We start from the raw sequence: 23,004 nt of genomic DNA, 5'->3' as shown, positions 1-23,004 counted from the left end.
CTTGAAATAAAATAGTTCTCAAGCCACTTTTCTCGAAATCTACTTTGAGGCACTTACGTTTTTTTCATTTGTAATGCAGTATACGCCTCAAAGTGTTCGTTAAATTTGTGGCGGCTGAAAGTCCTCTCATTAATTGAAGTGTGGGAATTTGGAGAGAGAGGTACCAGCTCAAACACTGTCTACGTCATCTGACCGAGGACGAAATACGTAGCATTGCATTCCTAACATGACCGTTAAAGGATAGAGGCTAGGGGCTTGGTCATGATAGGGTGAAGTATGATAGGTTTACAGCGATTAGTGTGTGTTTTACGGTGTTTAATACACACAGCCTTAGGCATATATTTATTTATGATGTGAATTATTTTAACTTTTAATTTAATTGGACCAAAACTGAAGGGATAGTGGATTCAGTGCTATTTTTTTCAGTCACTAGTAGCGTAGCTGACAATTGTTGAATTTTTTTTCCAGAAATTTTTATTTTTATTGATTTAATATTTCATTCTTTGTATAATAAATTTGATTTTCAATTTTTTAATTTTAAGTGTATAAATTCAGTTATTTCATAGAATCACAAGGTATTTCATAAAATAACTAGACAAGTCAGATAAAGTGCAGAATGGATGAAAGATTTCATACTTTACCCAGTTGTTTTATGAATAACTAACGATAGACTAAGTGAAAAATAAAAAAATTTTCCAAGTTATTTTATAAATTAATGGACCATAAATAGTTAAATTCTCTCAAAAAATACATTTTATTCCTATTGCGGATGATTAATTGATAAATAATAAGAAAAAGAGGATAACTTAATATAAATATATAATTTATAAATATACAATTTAAAATGACACCGTCTAAATTCTACGTCTAAAAGCAATGGAATGAAGCGTACTCACAAGTCATTGCAAAACAGCTATAAGCGGTTCAAAACAGATTAGAAGCAGCTAGAACAGGTTCAAAGAACTTTCGAGTGCCGTATTTCTTACTTTACGATCAAGTAATCGTTATTTTTAAGAATACCTAGAACTGACTTGTCTAGTTATCTTATGAAATATCTAGTTATTCTATGAGATAACGGATTGCACACTTTAACGGTAACATACATAAATAATTTTATTAAACCTAAAGATGGTAATTTGATTCAAATTCTAAGCGCCAACGAAATTTTTGAATCAAAATTTTACTTGTTTACAATTATTTCATTACCATTAGGAAAAAAATAACTTTTCTCAAAAAATGCAAACTAACGCATTAATTAAAGCTTAGGATTCGTCACGGATTTAAGCTACTAGCATATTCTATAGCACTTAGTTGCAAAAACTTGAACCTAGGTAGAACTAGCGTCATATTATGTAGTTTAACGTTAAACCAATAATTCCCAGGATCCATGACTTAATAGGTTTTCAAGAATACTGTTTTTGCAAAATAATAATGAATTTGTAGTAGAATAAATTTAAATTCGTAATCGCTCATCATATTAGATTTTTTCTTAGAGTGATATTCTATGCTGGCGATGTCCTTTATGAAATTAGATATACGTGCGAATATGAATTTTGCTTTTAAAAGGAATGTTTAGAAGTGCAAACTAATGGGCAGAAAGTGACAATTTAACGATAGTTTTTAGAGTTAGTAACAAATTAGTTAGCTAGTAACAAATGGAATGTGTAAACGAGACCCTGACTAAAAGTACACTTGTTATTTTGATAATTTTTGCAGAAAAAAAACAACCTCTTGATTCGCATTTTTCTCGAAATGATCATTTTGAATATGCTTTAGAGAAAGTTGTTGTTATAAGAATTAACCGTTAAAGTAAACTAGTTAAAGATGTTAGAAGCCCATGAAAATATTACAACTATGCATTTTGCTTAGATTTCTTATTAAAAAAATCATGTTTGAGTGTTAACCAAGTATTTAGTCCCTTAGTTTCTCACAATTTACATATAGCAACCAAATAGCATAATTATGCAAAATAAGTAGGTTAAAGAAACACATAAACAAAATACATAAAAATACACAAGCAGAAAAACCTAAATGAAACATTTTTGAATAATGAAAATTTACGAATTCAAACACTGTGTAAGAAAGCTGCCAATTCACTATGCAGCTACTTAGAAACTACAACCAACTGAACAATCGTTATACCAAAATTTAATCTCACATATTTTACACACAAGTCTAAGCTCTTATATAAATGCCTCGCTTTTAAATGCATAATATAAGTTATTTTTTAAATAGCTTTAAAAACATAAGCTACGAAATTAACAATAATTAAACACAGTGCCTATAGATTTCATTTTTAGACGAACATTTATTTAGATATAATTGTTTCCTTTCAATAGTTTAATTGATGTAACGATTTGTTAACAGAGTTTTACAATTATAAACATTCTTAAACATATAACAATATTTACATAAGGAGTATTTGCTATCACTTAACAAATAGAAGCTGTCATAGAAAAACAAGCAAATGCAAAGCATTTTATATTAACTCTATTAATATAGTGATTAACAAGACAAAATATTTTTTTAAATTAATATTGTTCTAGAATAGATCAAGGCAATTCTTTTCTACATTCTTGATCTTGCTTCTTTAAGTTAATATTTGACATGAGTTTTGATTTCTTGTTGATTTATTTTTCAAGCATAGAAACTTGCATAAGTTTTTGTACTTCATTGATGTTTTAAATTAGTTTTGTTGAAAGATTATGAAATTGTTCAGTTTATTTGGAGGTACAGACACAAAAAGTGTAGTTCTCAAGAAAAATATTGTAAAGAAAATGATTATTAAATAATTTATGAAGCTTTGATATTTTTTTCAAAAAAGCACTACTCATAGAAGAATCAATGCTACTAATAAACATCAAGAATAGAGTTCACACCCACGCATTTTTTGTAATTTTTCAGGAGTTCCATAGCCTATAATTATATAATAGATTTGATTTCAATCTACATATGAATAGTCTGCTTTTTTTCTAAGTAAAATAAGGCTATTTATCACCTAAAATTATTGTAGCAGATATGGTAAATAAAGTCCTTTAACATATTTCAAAAGATAGGTTTGATTATTTTTAAACCAGGAGACTAGAAATTTCACTGGATCACCAAGATGATGACACACAAAGAAATTAAGGTGTCTTACTCCGTCACTAATGATCACTTAATTTTTTTTATCACGCAATCAGAGATTTGTTTCTTAAATTATCTTCAGTGAGGGATTAGTTGCTTGAATATCCCATGTACTTGAATTTTATCGAATGTGAGTTGTTGGCTAAATGGATTAGTGCAACATACATTTTTTCATATGTAATATTTCTATGATCAGATGAGCCATAAAAATCTGTATATTGTTTAAATTTATTGTATCCAAACATATAATCATTAAAAATATATTAACAAATAAGATAAAATAGATCATTTTTTTAATTAGGCAATTTATAAAACTTTGATTTTATATAAATGACTATTTGTTTATCATAAAAACATTTTTTTGTTATTTTACATCGAACTATACAAATATTTTATCTACATATATATTTTACTAAAATGGTCAATACATATAGCTCTAGATACCATTTTTTAGCAGAATTGGAAAGTGTAAAAATAGCTGCAATTGTTCTCAATAATAATTTTAGAATTCCTACTGTGCTTGTAGGGATAAATTTCATTTCATTTAACTGAATTTAAAACAACGAACAGCAATAACAAATATAACTCACCAAAAGAAACATATATAATTACATACATTTATTTCATGAAAGCACTTATGAAGTGTGCAGAGGATTTCAAAAATATTTTGCAAAATTGAGAAGGTACGCAAAAGAGAAGTCATTTTCCCAGTTGATAGAAGTAACAGTGAAAAAGAAAATATCAGAGTTCATCGGGTATTTTCTTCGATGTTGTTAAACATATTAAACCGATATTTCTTTAAGTTTTTTGAAACCTTATTAGTTGAACTAAATTATAGTGAACGGAAACATAACTCAATTTAGCGACTTATCATAGTAATAATTTTGAACCATATTATGGTTCAATATTGAACAGATTTTTACTGAGAGTAGACATGATTTAGTGACAAGGAAATCCTCATTAGCGGTTATCTTTTAAGTTAGAGAGTCCGAATTCTATTGGGAAAATGAGTTATCTTCAGTGTGATTATAAAATAACCGTCGACAGATGGTCCTCTGGGGAGCATACAGTTTGAGTGAATGTATTAAAATCTTTTACATAATTATGATTTATGTTTTCAAGAATGGTGTTAAAAACGATTGCGCATTCTTCACGGTTACAGTGACAAAAGTTAACAATTTTCAAATGGCAACACACACCTGTTTGATTGAAACGTAATACTTACAATAGAAAACCTAAAGTGGATTTGAAACGGTATATTTGGTGCAAGAGGTAGCGATTCTAGGTCTTTGCCAAGCATCACCATTTTTCGTGACCACTAATAAGAAAAAAGTGTGATAAAATCCTTTAAAGACACAGAGAAGGAACAATGGACAAGTCGAAAATGTGAGGGCAGACTTGTCCAAGAATTTTAAGGCATAAAAATGCTTTCTTTGCAATTTTTTCTCGGTTTTTAGAGGTTTTTGTCTCACTCTCTTCTCGTAATGCTGATGATTGGCAAAGTCCCAGTATCGCAATTTCTCGTCCTGAAAATACCGTCCCAACTCCATTTTAAGTTTTTTTTTTACGGTAAGGATTAAGTTTCAATCCAAAAAGTGGGTGTTGCCATTTCAAAATTTCGTCGCTGTAACTGGAACAGTGAGAGCTGCACAGTCGTTTTTAACATTGTTGAGGGTATAAATCTCAACTATGTACAAAATTTAATTCCATTCACTCAGACGGTATGCTCTACAGATGGTCATATGTCGGCAAAGTTATTTTATAGTCGTCCCTACTTGTTTTCACATAAGAGTCAGATATTTTTGAAACACCCTATACATGTAAACATGAAACAGAAGTAGACATATTTATATAGTTTTGCACAATATCGTAGTTTATAAAGTCTGAAAAATTTGATTCCACAATTATTAAAAATTTGATTTAACACTTCCTTTCGGCATTGTTTGCACTATCATTGACCAAATCTGGGATTTTTCTAATGATAATTATTTTTTGCAATCTACAAACAATGCCGAGTTTTATTGACTGGTGATTAACTGGGATATAATGTAATGCGGATGGATACATCTTAAAAATAGTGCCGGAAGGTTTATTTAGGACTAAGTATTTCCAAACACTGTAACAACAATTCACCGTAACAAAACATTCAATGTTTGTTATAAAGCAGAACATCTCAGTAATTAAGCTGCTCTCAAATTTTATATTCAATATAATACACCCACGCATACATATACACAACAAACAATGTAGCACAAGCACTTTGGCAACTTGAAAATTCACATAACAAAAGTATGCATATACATTGCACTTTAACAAATTTGAAATAGCTAGAAAATTTGATATTTCTCAACAATAAAAAAATTATATATATTTGTTCATAAGAATATATTTTTCAAATTTGTTTCTTGGAAGAACAATCAATGGAAGAACAGTTTCTTACGAATAACATCGAGTGAAATGACTATAAATAATTTGAGCAGTATGCATAACAAAGTCAATGATAACTTATGGCGTTCACTGTGGTTGCAGAGATTCACGAGTTTTTCCAACTACGATACATTATATTCTACAATAATTCATCTTTCCCCATCAGAATTAACAGGGGTTCAGTTTATCACAAGGGCCTGATGCCACTGGTAGTTGGGATGCTTTATAGCGACGAAGATCTGATTTTATGAAGGCTGAAAGAACAAAAAAAGTTTTATAATATTTTATGATGGTATTCCACATATATCAGTGCCATCTTATTGTAACGGATTCCTAGTGAACTAAGCTAAAATTTTCTTTTTAATTCCATTATTACGAGTGCAATCCATAGCGTAAACTCCTCAATTTATAGAATTACAAATATCATTTAATTTTATAATATTAATATTTACATCAATTGAAAGGTTAAACGCTTGTACAAACATTATCACCAAAATGATTGGTGCATTTTTGTAGATGAGATATTTTCTTTTGTATGCCCAGGTCATACTAGGCACTTACTTGAAAAAAATGTCCAATCTAACTTTCCCCACCTGGTCGGAGCAGAAGATTAAATTCGGAGAAAGAGAAGCAAAAATTCGAAAAAAGAAAATTTATATATTCTTAAACCCACTATATTTTATGTAATATTTTTCTTTTAAATTGTTATTTTCTTTTCGTGAACTGCGATTATTCGTACTTTTTGTAACAGTGATTGTAAGTACTTTGCTTGTAACCGGCCAACGGCGCAGCAGACCTAATTCTAATTTTACAACTATCAATGCTCAACTCTGCAGCCTTGTAATTTTGAAACTAACCCAGAAGACAAGGCAAGTGTTGGGATAAACTGTTGCAATTTTTTGATGGAACTAACATGAAGATGAAAACCACGAAAAACTCTCATGGTTAGTCCGCAGGAAGGGCATTCTAACTCATGACCCGTCTACCACTGAGGATATTTTATGTCAAGCTCTGTGGTCGGTGTGAGCCGGAAGCAAAATTCATTTTAACCAGCCACAGCTGGAATTCAAATCTAGGTGACCTCAGTGGAAGGAGAACGTTCGATCCCATGAGCCATCAAGGCTCCCCATGAAGTACTTTGAAATTCTAGAACTCTACATTAATTCAGTGAGCTTTCTTTGAAGTAGTAAAAAATAATGATTGCTAAGCAAATGTCCTTGCTCCTGTTTCTTACATATCATTGCTAGATGTTTCCTACTGCAGATGTATCTTCAAGTCTTTGAGAAGTTTGTAAATCTTAAGCTGGGATTAACCATACATACACAATAATATTATGTAAAAAAATGCTGATGTATTGTTCTTTAATTCGTTTAATAATTATACAATTGGTCTTTATACGCAAAATAAATAAATACTGCTTATTGATGTACATTTTAATACTTTAGGGTGGATCATGTAACTTCTGAAGTATGATGGGAAAAGTAAATATTCGTTCAAGAGTTAGATGAATCTAATTGATTGGTCTGTTGTTGTAAGAAAGCCAGAAGCGAAATGATAAAATAGATTAAGTGGATCAAGATGACCTTTTGTTCTCCAGAATCTAGAGAACATTTGGAAAAGCAGTTTGGTAAATTTTCCTTATTTATCATAACTAACTATATGATGAGCTAACAAATAGGTGGCACCTTTCTTTTAAATGTTATAAATATGCCCTGAAAATCGCATATCGCAAGTTAACCCTTTAACTCAAAATTTTCATACATTTTTCATTAATTTAATCAAAATAAGCGAAAAATATTACATTTAACATTTTAATAATTTACGGTTATGAAATACATGAAACGCATATTGAAATTTATTTAGTTCACAAAATCAATATTTATAAGTTTTTCAAAATGAATGAAAAAATAATGACAATAATCCAAACATAATTTCGATAGTCTAACACAGTGTTTCCCAAAGTGTGGTACGCGTATCTCCAGGGATACGGGAACAGTTTAGCAGGGGTACGCGTTCTTATGCAACAAACGAAAATTTCAAGAAATTTTATTTAAAAATAAAGCCAACCATGAAAATTTACGATTAAGTATTTTTCTATTGGCTGTTTTTAACAGTTAATAATAAGTGGTGTCAGCAGCCAGTTGTGATTTTTAACTTTTGTGCAAATTCTTATTGTAAAAAATACATTAATTTTTTTATTAGTGGTACACAGCGTTACGAAAAAGTTAGAAAGGGTACACAAAAGTCATAAGTTTGGGAAACACTGGTTTAACAGATTCTTTTAGTAACAATTAGACTGTTTTTCATAATTAAAAAACAAAATAAATTTTTACTTGTAATCAGAGTGTCACAAAAAATATATATCAGAGACACCGGTGTCCATTCTGAGTCAAAAGGTTACGGAATTTTATTTTAAATTGCTACTATATAGAAAAATGTTTCAAAATTGAGATCGTGGTTATAAGTTTAAGAAGCCATTTCTAATTTTTTTGGATAATAGTGGGGAAGTAACTTGAAGATCTCGAAAATTNCGTTATTATGCAACAAACGAAAATTTCAAGAAATTTTATTTAAAAATAAAGCTAGCCATGAAAATTTACGATTAAGTATTTTTCTATTGGCTATTTTTAACAGTTAATAATAAGTGGTGTCAACAGCCAGCTGTGATTTTTAACTTTTGTGCAAATTCTTATTGTAAAAAATACATAAATTTTTTTATTAGTGGTACACAGCGTTACGAAAAAGTTAGAAAGGGTACACAAAAGTCATAATTTTGGGAAACACTGGTCTAACAAATTCTTCTAGTAACAATTAGACTGCTTTTCATAATTAAAGAACAAAATAAATTTTTACTTGTAATTAGAGTGTCACAAAAAATATATAACAGAGACACCGGTGTTCATTCTGAGTCAAAAGGTTATGAAATTTTATTTTAAATTGCTACTATATAAAAAAATGCTTCAAAATTGAGATCGTGGTTATAAGTTTAAGAAGCCATTTCTAATTTTTTTGGATAATAGTGGGGAAGTAACTTGAAGATCTCGAAAATTACATTTTATAACTACAAACGAAAATATTAGATTTTTAAGTGCATAAAAAAGCTATTCATGATACTTAACACATCCTTTTTCCCTTCTGGAAGGATGACGAAGGATAAAACATTCAAAATTGGGAATTCTTGTACTTAGTCGTTGAAAAACTTATAACAAGAGACTAAATAAAAAAATAATTCGCTGTATCTGGTTATGCTATGTTTGCTTCACGAAGAAAATTATTAAGTTTTTTTTTTCTTAGTGCAACGTATCCGCTTCGTTGCATTGATATTATTTTTTGTTTAGACGCTGAGTTAAGTAGCATGTCCATTTCTGAACTTTTACTTGTGCTCGATTCAAAAGACTTTAAATCACCTCTTTATAATTAGAAGGTTTTAGCAATACTTACAAGCAATAACTCTTTTGTAGCTGAAAATGTAAAATTTTTTATTTAACTCCATAGTTTTCAGTTTAATACTTGAAAAGTGTTTTTTTTTTCGGTTTAAGATAATTGCTTATGAATAATGTTTCGTTAACAGGCAAATTGTCTCAAAATAAGATTACAGGTACTTCTTGAACTGAGTTCTATTGTGGTATTTCACCATACACACTATGCTTTTATAATTTATTATATTTTGACTGAAGTGCTTTCATAATTTATTCACAAACGCTTAGAACACACTATTTTTATGTTTAAAGAAAAATTTTATTGCATGATTGATGATTTAGGAAAGGCTGATCACCCTTTTGAGTAATAGTTAAATGCATCATTACATTGTAAAGCTCAACTTTATGTTTATGAAATGTTCCTCTTATAAGGAACATTAATACTAACAAACTCAATGATCATAATGTATCCTCTGCATTCAGAGAAGTAATTTAAATTTTTTATTTCTTTAGATTTTTTTTACAACAGTTAGATATTTTTAGTATTTGAAAAAAAAATTATTTTCAAAAGTCTTGTTCAAAATGTCAATTGTGCAGTGAAATCGAGTTGTCAAAATATTCTTCTCGCGATATTTAAGTGCTCGAAACATGTTTTCTTTTACGTAAATTATGCATTTAACATTTCATGTAATCTTAATCATAGGCAACAAAAAGCAAAATAAGTTCGATATATGGCTAAATATTAATTTTTCGCTAACTTGTTACATAATTGTTTAGTAACTTCAGCAAACTGCGTCTAAAAAAACAACATCAAAGCAACGAGACGTTGCACGATGAAGAAAAGTGAAACACTTATTAATAATTTCAGAAATCTCGAAGAAAATATTCCAATTGTAATGCACTAAATGAATGGAACATGGATTTTATTACATTATTCAGTCCAATCATCGAATATTAATTACACAATCAAACAAACTCTCTAATTCGAACTTTAGCAATCCGATTGTTTTACCTTATTATCCGAAACTAAGATTTTGAAAAAAAAATTTATTTTAAAACCGTTTTCTTATCTTTTAAACGAACTAAATTTCAAGATCCTATTGCTGATAGTAACTGGGCAATTTATCAAATTTCTTGTCAGTGTGGCCTTGCCTATAATTGACAAGTTAGACCTCTATTTTTAAATTTCGATTTAAAGAAAATGAAAGATATGTCTAAAACCTGGATATTAAACAATCTTTCTTTGCCGTACATAGTTGGAATTCTAATCATAGGATCGAGTTTTCATTTGCTATTATTATTCAACACTTATCTTCATCTACTGAGCTTGATTTCTGGTAATCATTCCACATAGTACCCTGATATTACCCTTGAGAACCCTTGTCTTTATGCATATTCAATTTTATAAATGCTTTCAATTAAGCTTAGAGTAAGTTTCATGAATTAAATAGATTTTCAAATTTTTCTTACCTGTTACGATGCAGCCAACCAGCAGCGAAACAGAGAGAAATATATTCGATTCCTTATCTCCGTAAGAATTCAGAAGAAAACCAGTTAGTGAAGTAAAAGATATCCCGAATACCTGAAATTATATGTATTTAGAGCAGAGATAATTATGTAGACATGGAATAATTGTTATTGTGATTGCAAAATCTTAATACAGACTATAATACTTAAATTTGGTTACAGGTTTTTCTACACAGTGTTGATATATCTAGTGTTCAAAAATTACCGAAGATTTGAGAAATAGAGATATAAATGTGCAGTCTGCTGGTTACTGTTTAGGAAACTAGAGAATTTTTTCTCATTAAGTTTTATAATTAGTTTTATATTTCGTCGATATGTGGCGCAGCTTGCAGAGAAAACTATAAAACAATGTTTTTTAAAATAAGCATCATTTGCATCTATAACGTGCTGCAGTTTGAGGACAAAATTTTCAGATGGCCGTACAAATATTTCAATTGGAATTATCTGACATGTAGTAGAAAACATAGTTTTATAGGTTTTTCAGATTGCACAATGGTTAAAAGCATTGAAGCGGCTTGAAGTTCATTTTGTTTCAGATCGATGGGTATCAGCTTGAATGAAAAGTTAAAGCGTCTTGTGCTCGATGCTGACCGTATTGTCAAAATCACGCAGTTGGTCTCAAATTGTGGAGCTTTAACTTTCATGACTCCCTGACCCAGAATGGGCTTTTTGCTGTATAAACAACTATAGTCTTAAATAGACATAATAAATTACATAAATAGACCTCTTAATTAAATAAACCAAAGCGGAACTTACTTTGATCGGTTAAATCCAATTTCACAGAACAGTTTTTTAAAGTTTCATGTTCAAGTTAATCTTGTATTTTTATGACGATTAAAATCTTTTAAAGTAAAGTCTTATGTTGCTCATTTATGAAGAAACATTAATGGAGGAAGATTCAATGATTTTTGAAAAAAAAAATGGAGATTTCTAAGTGTTTTATTAGTGTTTAGAGTCAGTAGTCATAATTTGATTATTTAACTGTTTTTTTGAACTTTCGATGCCTGCTACTATAACAAGTTATCTAAAGTTTATCAGAATGATGGTTATATTTTTTTCTTGATTTCATGTAATAGTTTAAAAAGTTTAAGATTGTTTAGAGTAATAATTTGATGTCATTTATATTTATTTTAGGATTGGATTTATTGCATTGTTCTTACTAGAGCCGGGTGCTGGCTGCAGTAAACCCAAGATAAATACAGATATAGTACTATCACGAATCATTCTGCACGTATGATCTGAAGTAGCTGGGTAAAAGCAGTTTGAAAAATCTGTGGCATGCTGTTAATTCAGAACATTCTTTGGAAAGCAAGCAGTGATCACTTGTAAAAAATGCTAAATCTTTTCAATAACTTACAAAATAATACACTAATACATTAATTATAATACGAGGCGCATCCAGAAAGTAAGTTTCCCTATTTTTTTTTAACAAAAAAGAACTCACACTTTCAGAAACATATCTATTGGCAACAAGTACAGCAATGTTTCAGTTATTTTTTAACATAGCTACCACCAGAATTTAGGCACTCATTGTATCGTGGGATCAACTTTTGTATCCCTCTGTCGTAGAACTCTACCGCCTGTGAATGGAACCAGCGTGTGACAGACGTCTTCAGCTCTTCGTCGTTTCCAAAACTCTCACTGGAGGACAGGAATTTCTTGAGGTGCAAGAAAACGGGAAAATCGCTGGGAACAAGATCAGGGCTGTAGGGTGGATGATCAAACAACTCCGAGCCAAATGTCGTCAAAACAGCTGATGTGCGTCGAGCCGTATGTGGACGAGCATTGTTATGGAGGAGCACAACACCTGAATTAAGCATTCTACGCCTCTTGTTTTGAATTGCACATGGCAATTTCCACAGTGTTTCACAGTAACTGTCAGCGTTTACTGTTTTACCACATGGTTCCATTCACAGGCGGCAGAGTTCTACGACAGAGGGATTCAAAAGTTGATCCCAAGATACGACAAGTGTGTTAATTCTGGTTGTGGCTATGTTGAAAAATAGCTGAAACATTGCTGTACTTGTTGCCGATAAACATTGTCCTGAAAGTATGAGTTATTTTTTTTAAAAAAATAGGGAAACTTACTTTCTGGATGCGCCTCGTATATACATAATACGTCTCATAGTTGCATAATAATAAGTAAAAAAAGTTTAAAGAAAAACAGCTAAAAAATCATCAGGTCAATCACGGGACTTTTGCACACTTTAGCTAAAAGTAAACCCCAGATGGGTTTAATATGATGAATTATTATAGAGCAGTTATCTAAGTAAATATCCCACTGAATAACTTTTGGTCTGTACAATTCAAATGGTCTGTACAAAAAAAAAGTACAATTCAAATGGGACCGAAGGCATGGAGCACAGCCCTCATAGAGGGGTTCGCCATTGCCTCGAGAGGTTGGACTTCTACCTGTTGGTCCGCGGAAGATATTTTATTTCCCTTCTACCACCCACTGGAAAGGCAGTGGAGGCATTCCCCTATCCGCCACCTTGGGAACGTGCTCTCTAGGGGTTACAGGCTCCCCCGAGAGACCACTTTTTGATGAAATAGTTTAACTACCTACACTCGGCTGGCAATGAACGTGTTTTGATAAAAAAAATCTCTTCGAGCAGTATAAAAAACAATAAAACAGATTTAAATTATTCGAATAACTTATCTTTGACTGTGATCCTTTTTTTTTTTTCTAAATGATTACTATCACAACAGTTAAAAATTACCGAGTCAGTAAAAATTCTTTTATTAAAAGATAAAAGAATTAAATAATGAATAGTTTTATTTAAAATTAAATATATTTATTTTAAAGAAAGTCTAAATCTAATAAAATATCAAATGTTGCTTAAGAAAATTAATCCCAACCTATTTTAATTTCCTTTTATCTGAGACTATGAAACATCTACATTTTTCCTGTTTTCTCCAATTCATAACTCATTTACTCCTTGCCAACTTTAAAATAACTCTTTAATTTTATTAAATTGTTAAATTTATAGTAAAATTTGGTTTGAAATTTTCAATGGGAAGAAAATTAATCACAGAAATTTTTTGAGATTTGCCTTTGGCAAAGACTTTTGAAATTTGGCTAACACATTTGATATTTGGCTAATTTACCGGCTAACAATTTAAAGTCATTAGCGTGGGCCCTGCATAAGCAACGCCACAATCCACAACAAAACTTTCCACTGCTCTCGACTAAACTATTGGGACCATATTATCCAGATTGCGTTTACCTTTCCATATTTTAAAGGTAAAAAAAAATCTGTTGAAAAAAAGATATTTTTATTCAAAGGAAGTACATTTTTGGTGTCTGATTTCGTAACTTAATTTATTACTGTGGTATTTATTGATAAGCACCGTTAAACCATTACAACTGATCTTTAGTACTGGAAATCTGATCATTAGAATAAATTCAATCATTATTCAGGGTGATATTTTTTCTTGAGTTATTGTATTATGAAATTTTTTTTAAAAATATGCGCTAGTTTCAATTAGTCTTGAATATGATGTGTTAAAATATTCCCTATGCTGTTTTTTCCAGGAAACTAACAGACACGCGATTCCCTCATTATTTTAATGTGTAACCACCTTTCATCTATTTTCAACTCTGTTTTCCTAACTTCTGATTCATCTAACAATGCTTGAAAGACATAAAAAAGCTGTAAATTATTCTGAACAGTAAGCAAATTACAAGCAGTTTGCATTGGTATATTTTTTGCGAGCTTACGTGATTCAATGGGTGGATGTTACGTTCTGGTCTACTAGAAATCATAATTAACAGCAAATATGCTTATTCAAAAATGGATAATGTTATGTTTCGTTTCAGGAGCATGCCGTGCAATAAATATTGATTTTTTTCATTAACGATTCAAAAACATTCACCACAACACTACAAAATCTTCACACTTTAAAATCGATAGTTTTTTTTCTCATTAAAAATGAATTTTCATTATCGAATTACGAACTGGCATTAAACTAATAGTTCACATGAAGTACCAATTTTTTCACTGCTTCTTTACTGTGAAAAGTTCCTCGCGTATTTCATTTTTATAAATGCAAAATTTTATGCTCAACCAGAATATTAAAAGGGGTTAAAAAACAACGAAAATAAGATTGAAATATTTTTTTTTCAAAACTTGATTGATTTGAGAGATACTAAATCGACTCAAAATTGTCATAAGACCTGCCATAACAGTCACACAAATACTGTCAGGCTTGTTGCATTGAATGCAAAATTCAACGACATAAGAGTTGATGTCAACTATGCTGCACTAAATTTAAATAATATTACATATTTAAAATAGCGAAATCATGTGATTTCATATATTAATTCAGATGAAAAAAAATATAAAAGGAGAAAAAACTAATATATTGTATTTCACACCAATACCTTTTTTTATGTATATTTATGAAATTATCAATCAAATGGTTTTCGTCAAAGTTTCAGTTGAAAATTTAGTAAGAAAGTAATAAATATAGTAATTGAGACATCAGTTGTAATAGTTTCCAAAAATATATGGTATAAATCTGTTTCCCCAGATGTTTGTAACAATAAAGAATTCCGTTTTATCTAAATTGTGGCAGCAGTTTACTTTTATAAAAGTAATATTTCTGAATTCCCATTAAATAAAACTCATTTACCTTACAATAAAACATGCATTTTTTTATAGGTAATACACTTAAATATAAATATATCTAAAATAAAGTAATTTCTTTGTGTCAACTGCATCCATTTAGTTATTTATACAGTTTCTTTTATTAACTATAAATACATTTGTATGACGTGAAAGATCACATAAAAATTTAGCTACGCTTGTATTAATTTTTTCTATGTAATTTAAATAAAATGATGCAATTTTTGTCTATAACTGCCAGTTTCTTTCCTAGGATGAAATAGCCCTAAAGTGCTAATTTTTTTAACTAGATAAAAATAGCATTGCACAAGTGAAAAGTAATTTGTTATAGTTTTCCAGATTTTTTTGCATTGTTTACAGTAGTCATTTATACACGAATTTTTTCCTAGTTTATTATATTTTTGATACTAATATACGTTTGTTTTATTATACTTTTTAATATGTTCTGCTGAAAATATATTTCCTTTAAGTGTGAACCTTTATTTTTAAAAGACTTTTATAGTTTTTGTTTCTTTTTTTCCACAAATCTATTTTTTTTAAAAAAGGAATCACAGTTGTGGTAATTTTTTTTACTTAAAACTATAACTATATTTATTATTAAGAAAACAAAAGTTTTAATTTCGCAAATCAAATACTTTTTTTAGATTAAAACTAGCTCAAATATGGCAGAAAATATACATACTACAATGAGTATCGGAATAAAGTACATATAGCTGATAGAATATTGTTAATAATTATTCATCAGATTATTACGATAATTTGACTCATAGTATTCGGCTGTCATTCAAACTGACATCCCATTTAGCTTTAGCACCATCACGTGACTTCATATTTAAGTTAAAAGAATATTTATCCTACTGTTCGCCAATAACACAAATATTTAAAAAAAACATTTAAAATTTCGTATATTTAAGATTCTGTATGTATGAAAAATGAATACCTGAGCAGATGCATTTAGTAAACCAGATGAATTAGCTTCAGCTTCTGGGTATGTGATTTCTGCAGCGAATTCAAATCCCAAAGGCAAGTAACCAGTCATGAAAAACCTACAAAAGTAACATTTTCATTACAGTTCAAAGCAGAAACGTTATTAAAATAATTTACAAATATTTCACGGCGAAGACAATTCTGGTGAAATTGTCTTCGCCGTGGATCTCCACCAGACAGCCTGGCAATGAACCTTTCTGGTTAATAAAACTAAAATATGAGATATCTTAACCATTCATCTGTTAATTTTTCCGTTCATATAGTAACAGTTGATAGGAAATTCTGGTTTTTGAAATTAGAGCTCTTATTATCTCACATTTAGTAAAAACTACAAAACTGAAAAGTGAGTTTAATCAAGTAAATGGTTTTTATACCATGGTCTAAGGTGTCGTGATAAAATTTCCAATTTTATCACACGTTATAAAACCATATTTCATTGTTAATTTTACCAAAAATCTTCACCAAAGCGCTTCGGTTAAAAATACTGAGCTTTTTTTTGTTCCCATAGAGCCATTTGACCATACTTTTCTCTCACCGTTCTTTTAAGGAATTAAGCGCGTATTTCAAAGCTATTTCAAAAAATAAATAATAAAAAAAGTCACAGTTTAAGTGAATTAAATCTTCGAATAAGCTATAGGAAAATCATAAAACACGCTAAGGTAATGTTCCCAATTCGCAGCTTTACGGTAATTCAATTTTATGTCAGATTTAAGAAGAGAAAATATTGTTTCTCATCTTTCATGTACTATATGATTTTATTTTTAAATTTTCATTACCTGACAATTTTTTTTTACTTCACTCAGAAGTTTTTGTCTGCTTTTTTTTCTTCCCCTTTTCCCAAATCTGAGATGAAAAATAATGAGCAAATATATTAATAGTCTGCTACGCTCGCTACTGCGGTGGAAGGTTTCTGGTATCAGGATGATAAGTAGTAGGATGTAATGTAATAGTTATTAGCAGTAAATGTAGTAGCTATTGTAGAGTCTAAATGGAAAAATAAAATGTTTAGAAATTAAGATTACTTTTCACAGTTGAAATTTAAGATTGAATAACAGTTTTTCAGTCAAACATTAAGATCTATTCAATCATAAAAAGTGTAACTTTTTTATAAATATTTCAGATGGGAAGACTTTAGTCAATGATTGTACAGTTTAAAAAAAATAACCACCCAGAGTAACTATTGATATAATGATCGGATTTTCACGTTCTAGGATTCAATTTTAATGGTTCCTGAGAGTGACCTCGAATATGCTAATTAATTAGTGTAGACGATATTTTAAGTTACGAAATCAGGAACAAAAACGAACCTTCTCTGAATAAACATGGCTTTTGTTCGACGGATTTGTATTTCGGATCCCCCAAAATATAGGGGGTAGTCGCAATCTAGGATATATGGTCCCCATAGTTTGATCTGGAGAGCGATCCAAAGTTTAGACCCCTTAATGGTAATTTTACTTTTTGCATATTTCACCGTATCTGGAGAACTTTTTAAGCAAATTGAAAAGTTTTTGCCCATCATTATATAATTTGTTTATCCAAAGATAATTCCGCGCAAAAAATTTTTTTTCGCAAATATTTGTTATATTTATTATCTTATTCAGTAGTAATCGAAAAAATTTTGAATTGTAAGGTATGCAATTTTTGACATTTTAAAGTATATAAACTTACATGGCAAAATACAAAACTTTTAACTTTTGATAATAAAACAAAATAATAAAAAATAATAAGCACACTATTTTTACACCTCCAGAATAGTTTGAAAATGCATAAAATATCAGAAAATAATCGTGAACATCGAAAATTTTGATGCCCTTATTATGTTAAATTCAATTAATTAATCCTGAAGTTGCGGTTTGACAGGGTTACGGTCTGGACAACCTAGAGAATAGATCGAATTCGATTAATGATTCCTGATATTCGCCCATATTTGAAATTCGATTTCTCAGGAACTATTCAGCCGATTTTGCACAGATTTTGCATTTTGCTATGTAAAATTACATACTTTAAAATGATGTAAGAAATTGTATACTCAATAATTCAGATGAAAAATTCAATTAATTTTTCAATTATTATTAAATAAAATGATAAATATTTACTAAAATTTATTTTTTTAATAGAATTATCTTCGGCTAAAAGAATTTTATAATTGCATGCAAAAATTTTTCAATTTGCTTAAAAAGTTCTCTGGATATTACAAAATATGCAAAAAGTAAAATTGACATTATAGGATCCTAACTTTGATTCGTTCTTCTGACCAAACTACTAGGACCGTGTTTCCCAGTTTGCGACTACCACTATCATTTTGTGGGTAAGAATTCCTAATCCGTCGAAAAAAGTCAGGTTTATTTTGAGAAAGTAAGTTTTTTTGTTTGATTCTGCAATTTAAAATATCATCTGCACAAGTTAATTAGCATATTTGAGGTCACTCCCTCGAAGCATTAAGATTGAGTCCTAGAACGTGACTATCTGATCATTAGTTCAAAAGTTATTCAGGGTGGTCCATTGTTTTTGCTCACAGTACAATACTTTTGTGAAAATAGATTATAAGTATTTATTTATAAATATTTATTTTTATAAGCGGGATATCCCGTAAAAATTCCTTGAAATGAATTGCAATTATATCTTACAATATTACAATACTTCCTTACAATATATCTTACAATTTTTGTAAAAAATGTAATAAAAAATTAGACATATTACACAATGTGTATAATTTTAATAAGTTAGTGTAATAGTAATTAACATAAGTTAGTGTAATAGTAATTAACATAAGTTAGTGTTTAATCATGCTATATAAAAATAGCAGTTAATCGTTTTAAAAGCTTAAAAAATGCGACTTGTTTTAAAAAAAAGGAAAAATTCAAATTTATACAAACGTAAAACGAATAATTTACCCTAAACAAGCTGACACAATGAATAATGACACCAGGTTTCCAAATTGTAACACCAAGGCAAAAGCTATCATTCCACTTAAAGACAGGATATACACGCAAAGTGTTGTTTCTCTGTTAAAATATATTAAAATTAGATTAAATAAAATTCAATTATTTTGAGAGAAATGAGAGCTTGAAAACTTTTCTTACTTGAATCGATGAGTTTTGTCAAGAACGAATCCACAAGCAACAGATCCGAACATACCAGAGATAACAATGGTAAGTCCCATCCATCCAGCGCTTTCCTCGGCTCCCTAGAAAAAAATGATGCATTTAAACAATACAAATATTATTCTAATAAAAATAACGAAATGCATAAGATAGAAATTAGAAGTTTTTTGCAGCAAACTTTGTTTGATCCCCTATTTTTGCTTATTTAATGAGGTAAGCAAGATTGCGCAATGTTGTATGTAATAAATTGGGTGAAAGAGGGAAAAACTCCCTAATACTAGATAAATTTTTGAGTTATTTTTTAATTAATAGAGAGATTTAGCACTTTTGCATAACGTTCCGAGTCGTTGACATACTTTTGTCCCGAAATAACTGCGCATGTCCGCGATACAGATTCCTGAAACTGTGCATGTCCGTTATACAGATTTCTCAATGTGTGCATGTTCGTGATACAGATTCCTCAAACTGTGGATATCCGTAGCACAGATTCCTCGAACAGCGCAAGTCCATTACACTCTTACAGTGTATATCCGAAGCACAGATTTCTCAAACTGTATGTCCATGAGACAGCAGGGGATAGAGCGCTAGCCTTCCAGCGAGGTAAACCTGGTTCAAATCCAAGTGATGGCTAGTCGGCATGAATTCCACACCAGGATCGCACCGACCACAGTGCTGACGCAAAAATATCAGTAATGGTAGGCAGATCATGGGTTAGAGCTTTTTGCCGTCAGGCTAACCGTGGGAGGTTTTCGTGGTTTTCCTCTCCACGTAACGAAAAAGTGTGCTCGATCCATCGAAGAGACCCCCACGAAGGCAAATCTCTTCCAATACTGGATCTGGCGTTCCATTTTCATCTGGATTGGTTTCGAAATTGCAAGGCTACGAAGTTTAACATTAGTAGTCGTAAAATCAAAATTGGGTCGACTGTTCAACGACAATTAAAAAATAAAATTTAAAAAAACTAGGAATATCCGAGGAACAGAGTATTTAAAATGCGCTTGATCAATTGCTTTAGTGCGCGGAACTGAATAATCTCTTCAGATCAATAATTGAGTAATGATCTGAAGTAAACGTTCGAGATGATACATGAAAGTGCTAAATATTACAGAAATAAAATATATTAATACGATATCACAGATTGAAAGATAGAACTGGTTTTGATAAAACTGTGAATGTCAGAGACACAGAATATTTAAACTGCGCTTGCTCAGTTGCTTTAGTGCGTGGAACTGAATACCCATCAAATCAATAACTGAGTAATTACAGAAATAAAATATATTAATACTATATCACAGATTAAAAGATAGAACTGGTTTTGACAATTTCCTGCGTTATGAGAAGCTAAATTTAATTTTTTTTTTTTGGTGTGTTAATAATTTTTCGAGACGTTTGAGTTCAATTATTTTTTTTACATTGAAAGTTATGATAATGATAAGCAAAAAATAAAAAATTTCTTCTGAATAAGTTAATGACAATCGAAAGAACAGTTAAAAATTTCATGACAGGAAAAAGAAATACAAAAAATTTAAGGGAAATTGAAATTTTCTTACCATTGTTAGTTATTTTAAAATAAATCTATAGCAAGAATATTTTTATTTTTTGCGGTCATACAATCTTTAATAATTAAATCGGTTCCGCTTTTGTAAAGCAACATGATAAACATTCGTGAAGATTTTTGAATTTACTCAATATCAAAATTTTAACAAAAACACATCTTCAAAAATAAACAATTGTTGTTGTTGACGTATGCCTGTTTAGAGAGAGGGGGTGCAATTGTTCTTGTTTTCCTGTGGCGCCATCATGGCCAAGAATTCGACTTCTACCACACCATACGTCGCATCCGTTTATAGGGCGGACCCATTCGTACATCCATTCTTTCATCCACAGATCGTAATTTTGACCTGAATCAGAGAACGATCGATCTCCAATCCAGTACCCCCAGAGGTGTTGATTTGTTATGGGAACATAGAGGACTTTTGCGACTCGACAGATTTACCGTGCATCAGTCACTTTACTACACGGGGAGTCTTCGGCCGGCGGGGTTCGAACCCACGAACTCTCGGACATGGGCCCAGAGCCCNGGAAAAGGTTTGATTCGACAGTTTTTGTTTTTCTTTTTACTGAGAGGCTCAAAGAAAGACTAAAAAGTTTGAATCCCAGAATTTCGGGGGGGGGGGATTTGTCCCGACGGTCCCCCCCCTGGCTACGGGCCTGGTTAGAGCTCTTTGCCGTCAGGCTGACCGTGGGAAGGATTCGTGGTTTTCCTCTCCACGTAACGAAAAAGTGTGCTCGATCCATCGAAAAGACCCCCAAGAAGACAAATTTCTTCCAATACTGGATCGGGAGTCTCATTTTCATCTGGATTGATTTCGAAATTGCAAGGCTGCGAAGTTTAACATTAGTAGTCGTAAAATCAAAATCGGGTCGACTGTTCAACGACAATTATAAAATAAAATTTAAAAAAACTGGGAATGTCCGAGACACAGAATATTTAAACTGAGCTTGCTCAGTTGCTTTAGTGCGTGGAACTGAATAAACCCTTCAGATTAAAAAACTGAATAATGATCTGGAGTAAACGCGAGAGATGATACATAAAAGTGCTAAATATTGCAGAAATAAAATATATTAATGCGATATCACAGATTAAAAGATGGAACAGGTTTTTGACAATTTCATGCGTTATGAGAAGCTAAATTTTTAACTGTTTTTTCGTGTGTTAACAGTTCAAGTTCAATTACTTTTTTACATTGAAAGTTATGATAATGATAAGCAAAAAGTAAAAAATTTCTTTTGATAAGTTAATGACAATTGAAAGAACAGTTAAAAAATTTTATGACAATGAAAAGAAATACTAAAAATTTAAAAGAAATTGAAATTTTTTTTAAAATTGTTAGTTATTTCAAAATAAAGCTATAGCAAAAAAATATTTTAATTTTTTGGGGTCATACAATCTGATAGAATTAAATCAGTTCTGCTTTTGCAAGGCAACATGATAAACATTTGTGAAGATTTTTGAATATGCGTAACATCAAAATTTTAACAAAATCGCATCTTCAAAAATAAACTATTGAAAATGAAAAATACAAATCTTAAATCTAAGACAAAAAAATGTAAAAAATACATAATTTTTTTTGCAATAAGTTATAAGCCTTTCGTAGAAATCCTACATACTTACGTCATAATATGCAAGCACCATTTGATTTAGGAACGTGGATATAGCATAAAATACTCCAACATTTATTCCTAGAATTAAATAATTAGCCTTGTTATATTGATGTCTTAGTCTTAAATTAATAAAACAAATTATAAACATTGAGGTTGCAAATTAATATTTAATCCAGGAAAAAAAACCACATCAAAATATAACTAATCACTATAGAAGAGAGCAGGATTAAATGTATTAAACCTTTCCGATTGCTCTGCGAAATTCGAATGTGTTTCTAACAATCACTTCACATTTTCCTTCTGTTTCAAAGTAAACAAATAAATTTTCATGTTTTTAGTCCCGGCGTTCCTTAGTAATGATTTATCCAATTTCGGTGACTATTTACCCCTCAATCAAATGCTAATTGATCACCTCTAATATGTATATTGGAAAATTAAGTTCTGAATGCTTATTCTAATTTTTTTTAAATAGAACAAACAATCAATTTAATAATACTGCAAATGTAAAAAGAAAGAATAACAGAATTTGATATTTATTTGAAATATAACTATTTAGAAAATGGTCTTAGAAAATGGGAAAAAAAAGAACGAAAAGCATAACTCCATGAAAAATTCTTCAAA

General features: G+C 30.3%; 1 protein-coding gene across 6 annotated transcripts in view; it reads right to left on the bottom strand.

Annotated features, from left to right (window-relative positions):
* Positions 1 to 2,288: 2,288 nt before the first annotated feature.
* Positions 2,289 to 23,004, bottom strand: part of LOC107447328 (choline/ethanolamine transporter flvcr2a) — a 132,767-nt gene continuing 112,051 nt past the window's right edge. For all 6 annotated transcript variants that reach the window (XM_043039068.2, XM_043039069.2, XM_043039071.2 and 3 more), the window contains 6 exons: positions 22,394 to 22,461; positions 19,198 to 19,301; positions 19,009 to 19,119; positions 16,068 to 16,173; positions 10,443 to 10,554; positions 2,289 to 5,807 (listed from right to left, as the gene is read on the bottom strand). In XM_043039068.2, coding sequence (XP_042895002.1) covers positions 5,722 to 5,807; positions 10,443 to 10,554; positions 16,068 to 16,173; positions 19,009 to 19,119; positions 19,198 to 19,301; positions 22,394 to 22,461 — 587 coding nt within the window. In that variant the 3' untranslated portion in view covers positions 2,289 to 5,721. The remainder of the gene's footprint in view (positions 5,808 to 10,442; positions 10,555 to 16,067; positions 16,174 to 19,008; positions 19,120 to 19,197; positions 19,302 to 22,393; positions 22,462 to 23,004) is intronic.

The sequence above is a fragment of the Parasteatoda tepidariorum genome, chromosome X1 (assembly GCF_043381705.1).
Source record: "Parasteatoda tepidariorum isolate YZ-2023 chromosome X1, CAS_Ptep_4.0, whole genome shotgun sequence".
NCBI lineage: Eukaryota > Metazoa > Arthropoda > Arachnida > Araneae > Theridiidae > Parasteatoda > Parasteatoda tepidariorum.
Note: the sequence above shows the minus strand (reverse complement) of the source record. Positions and strands in the feature narration are given on the sequence as shown.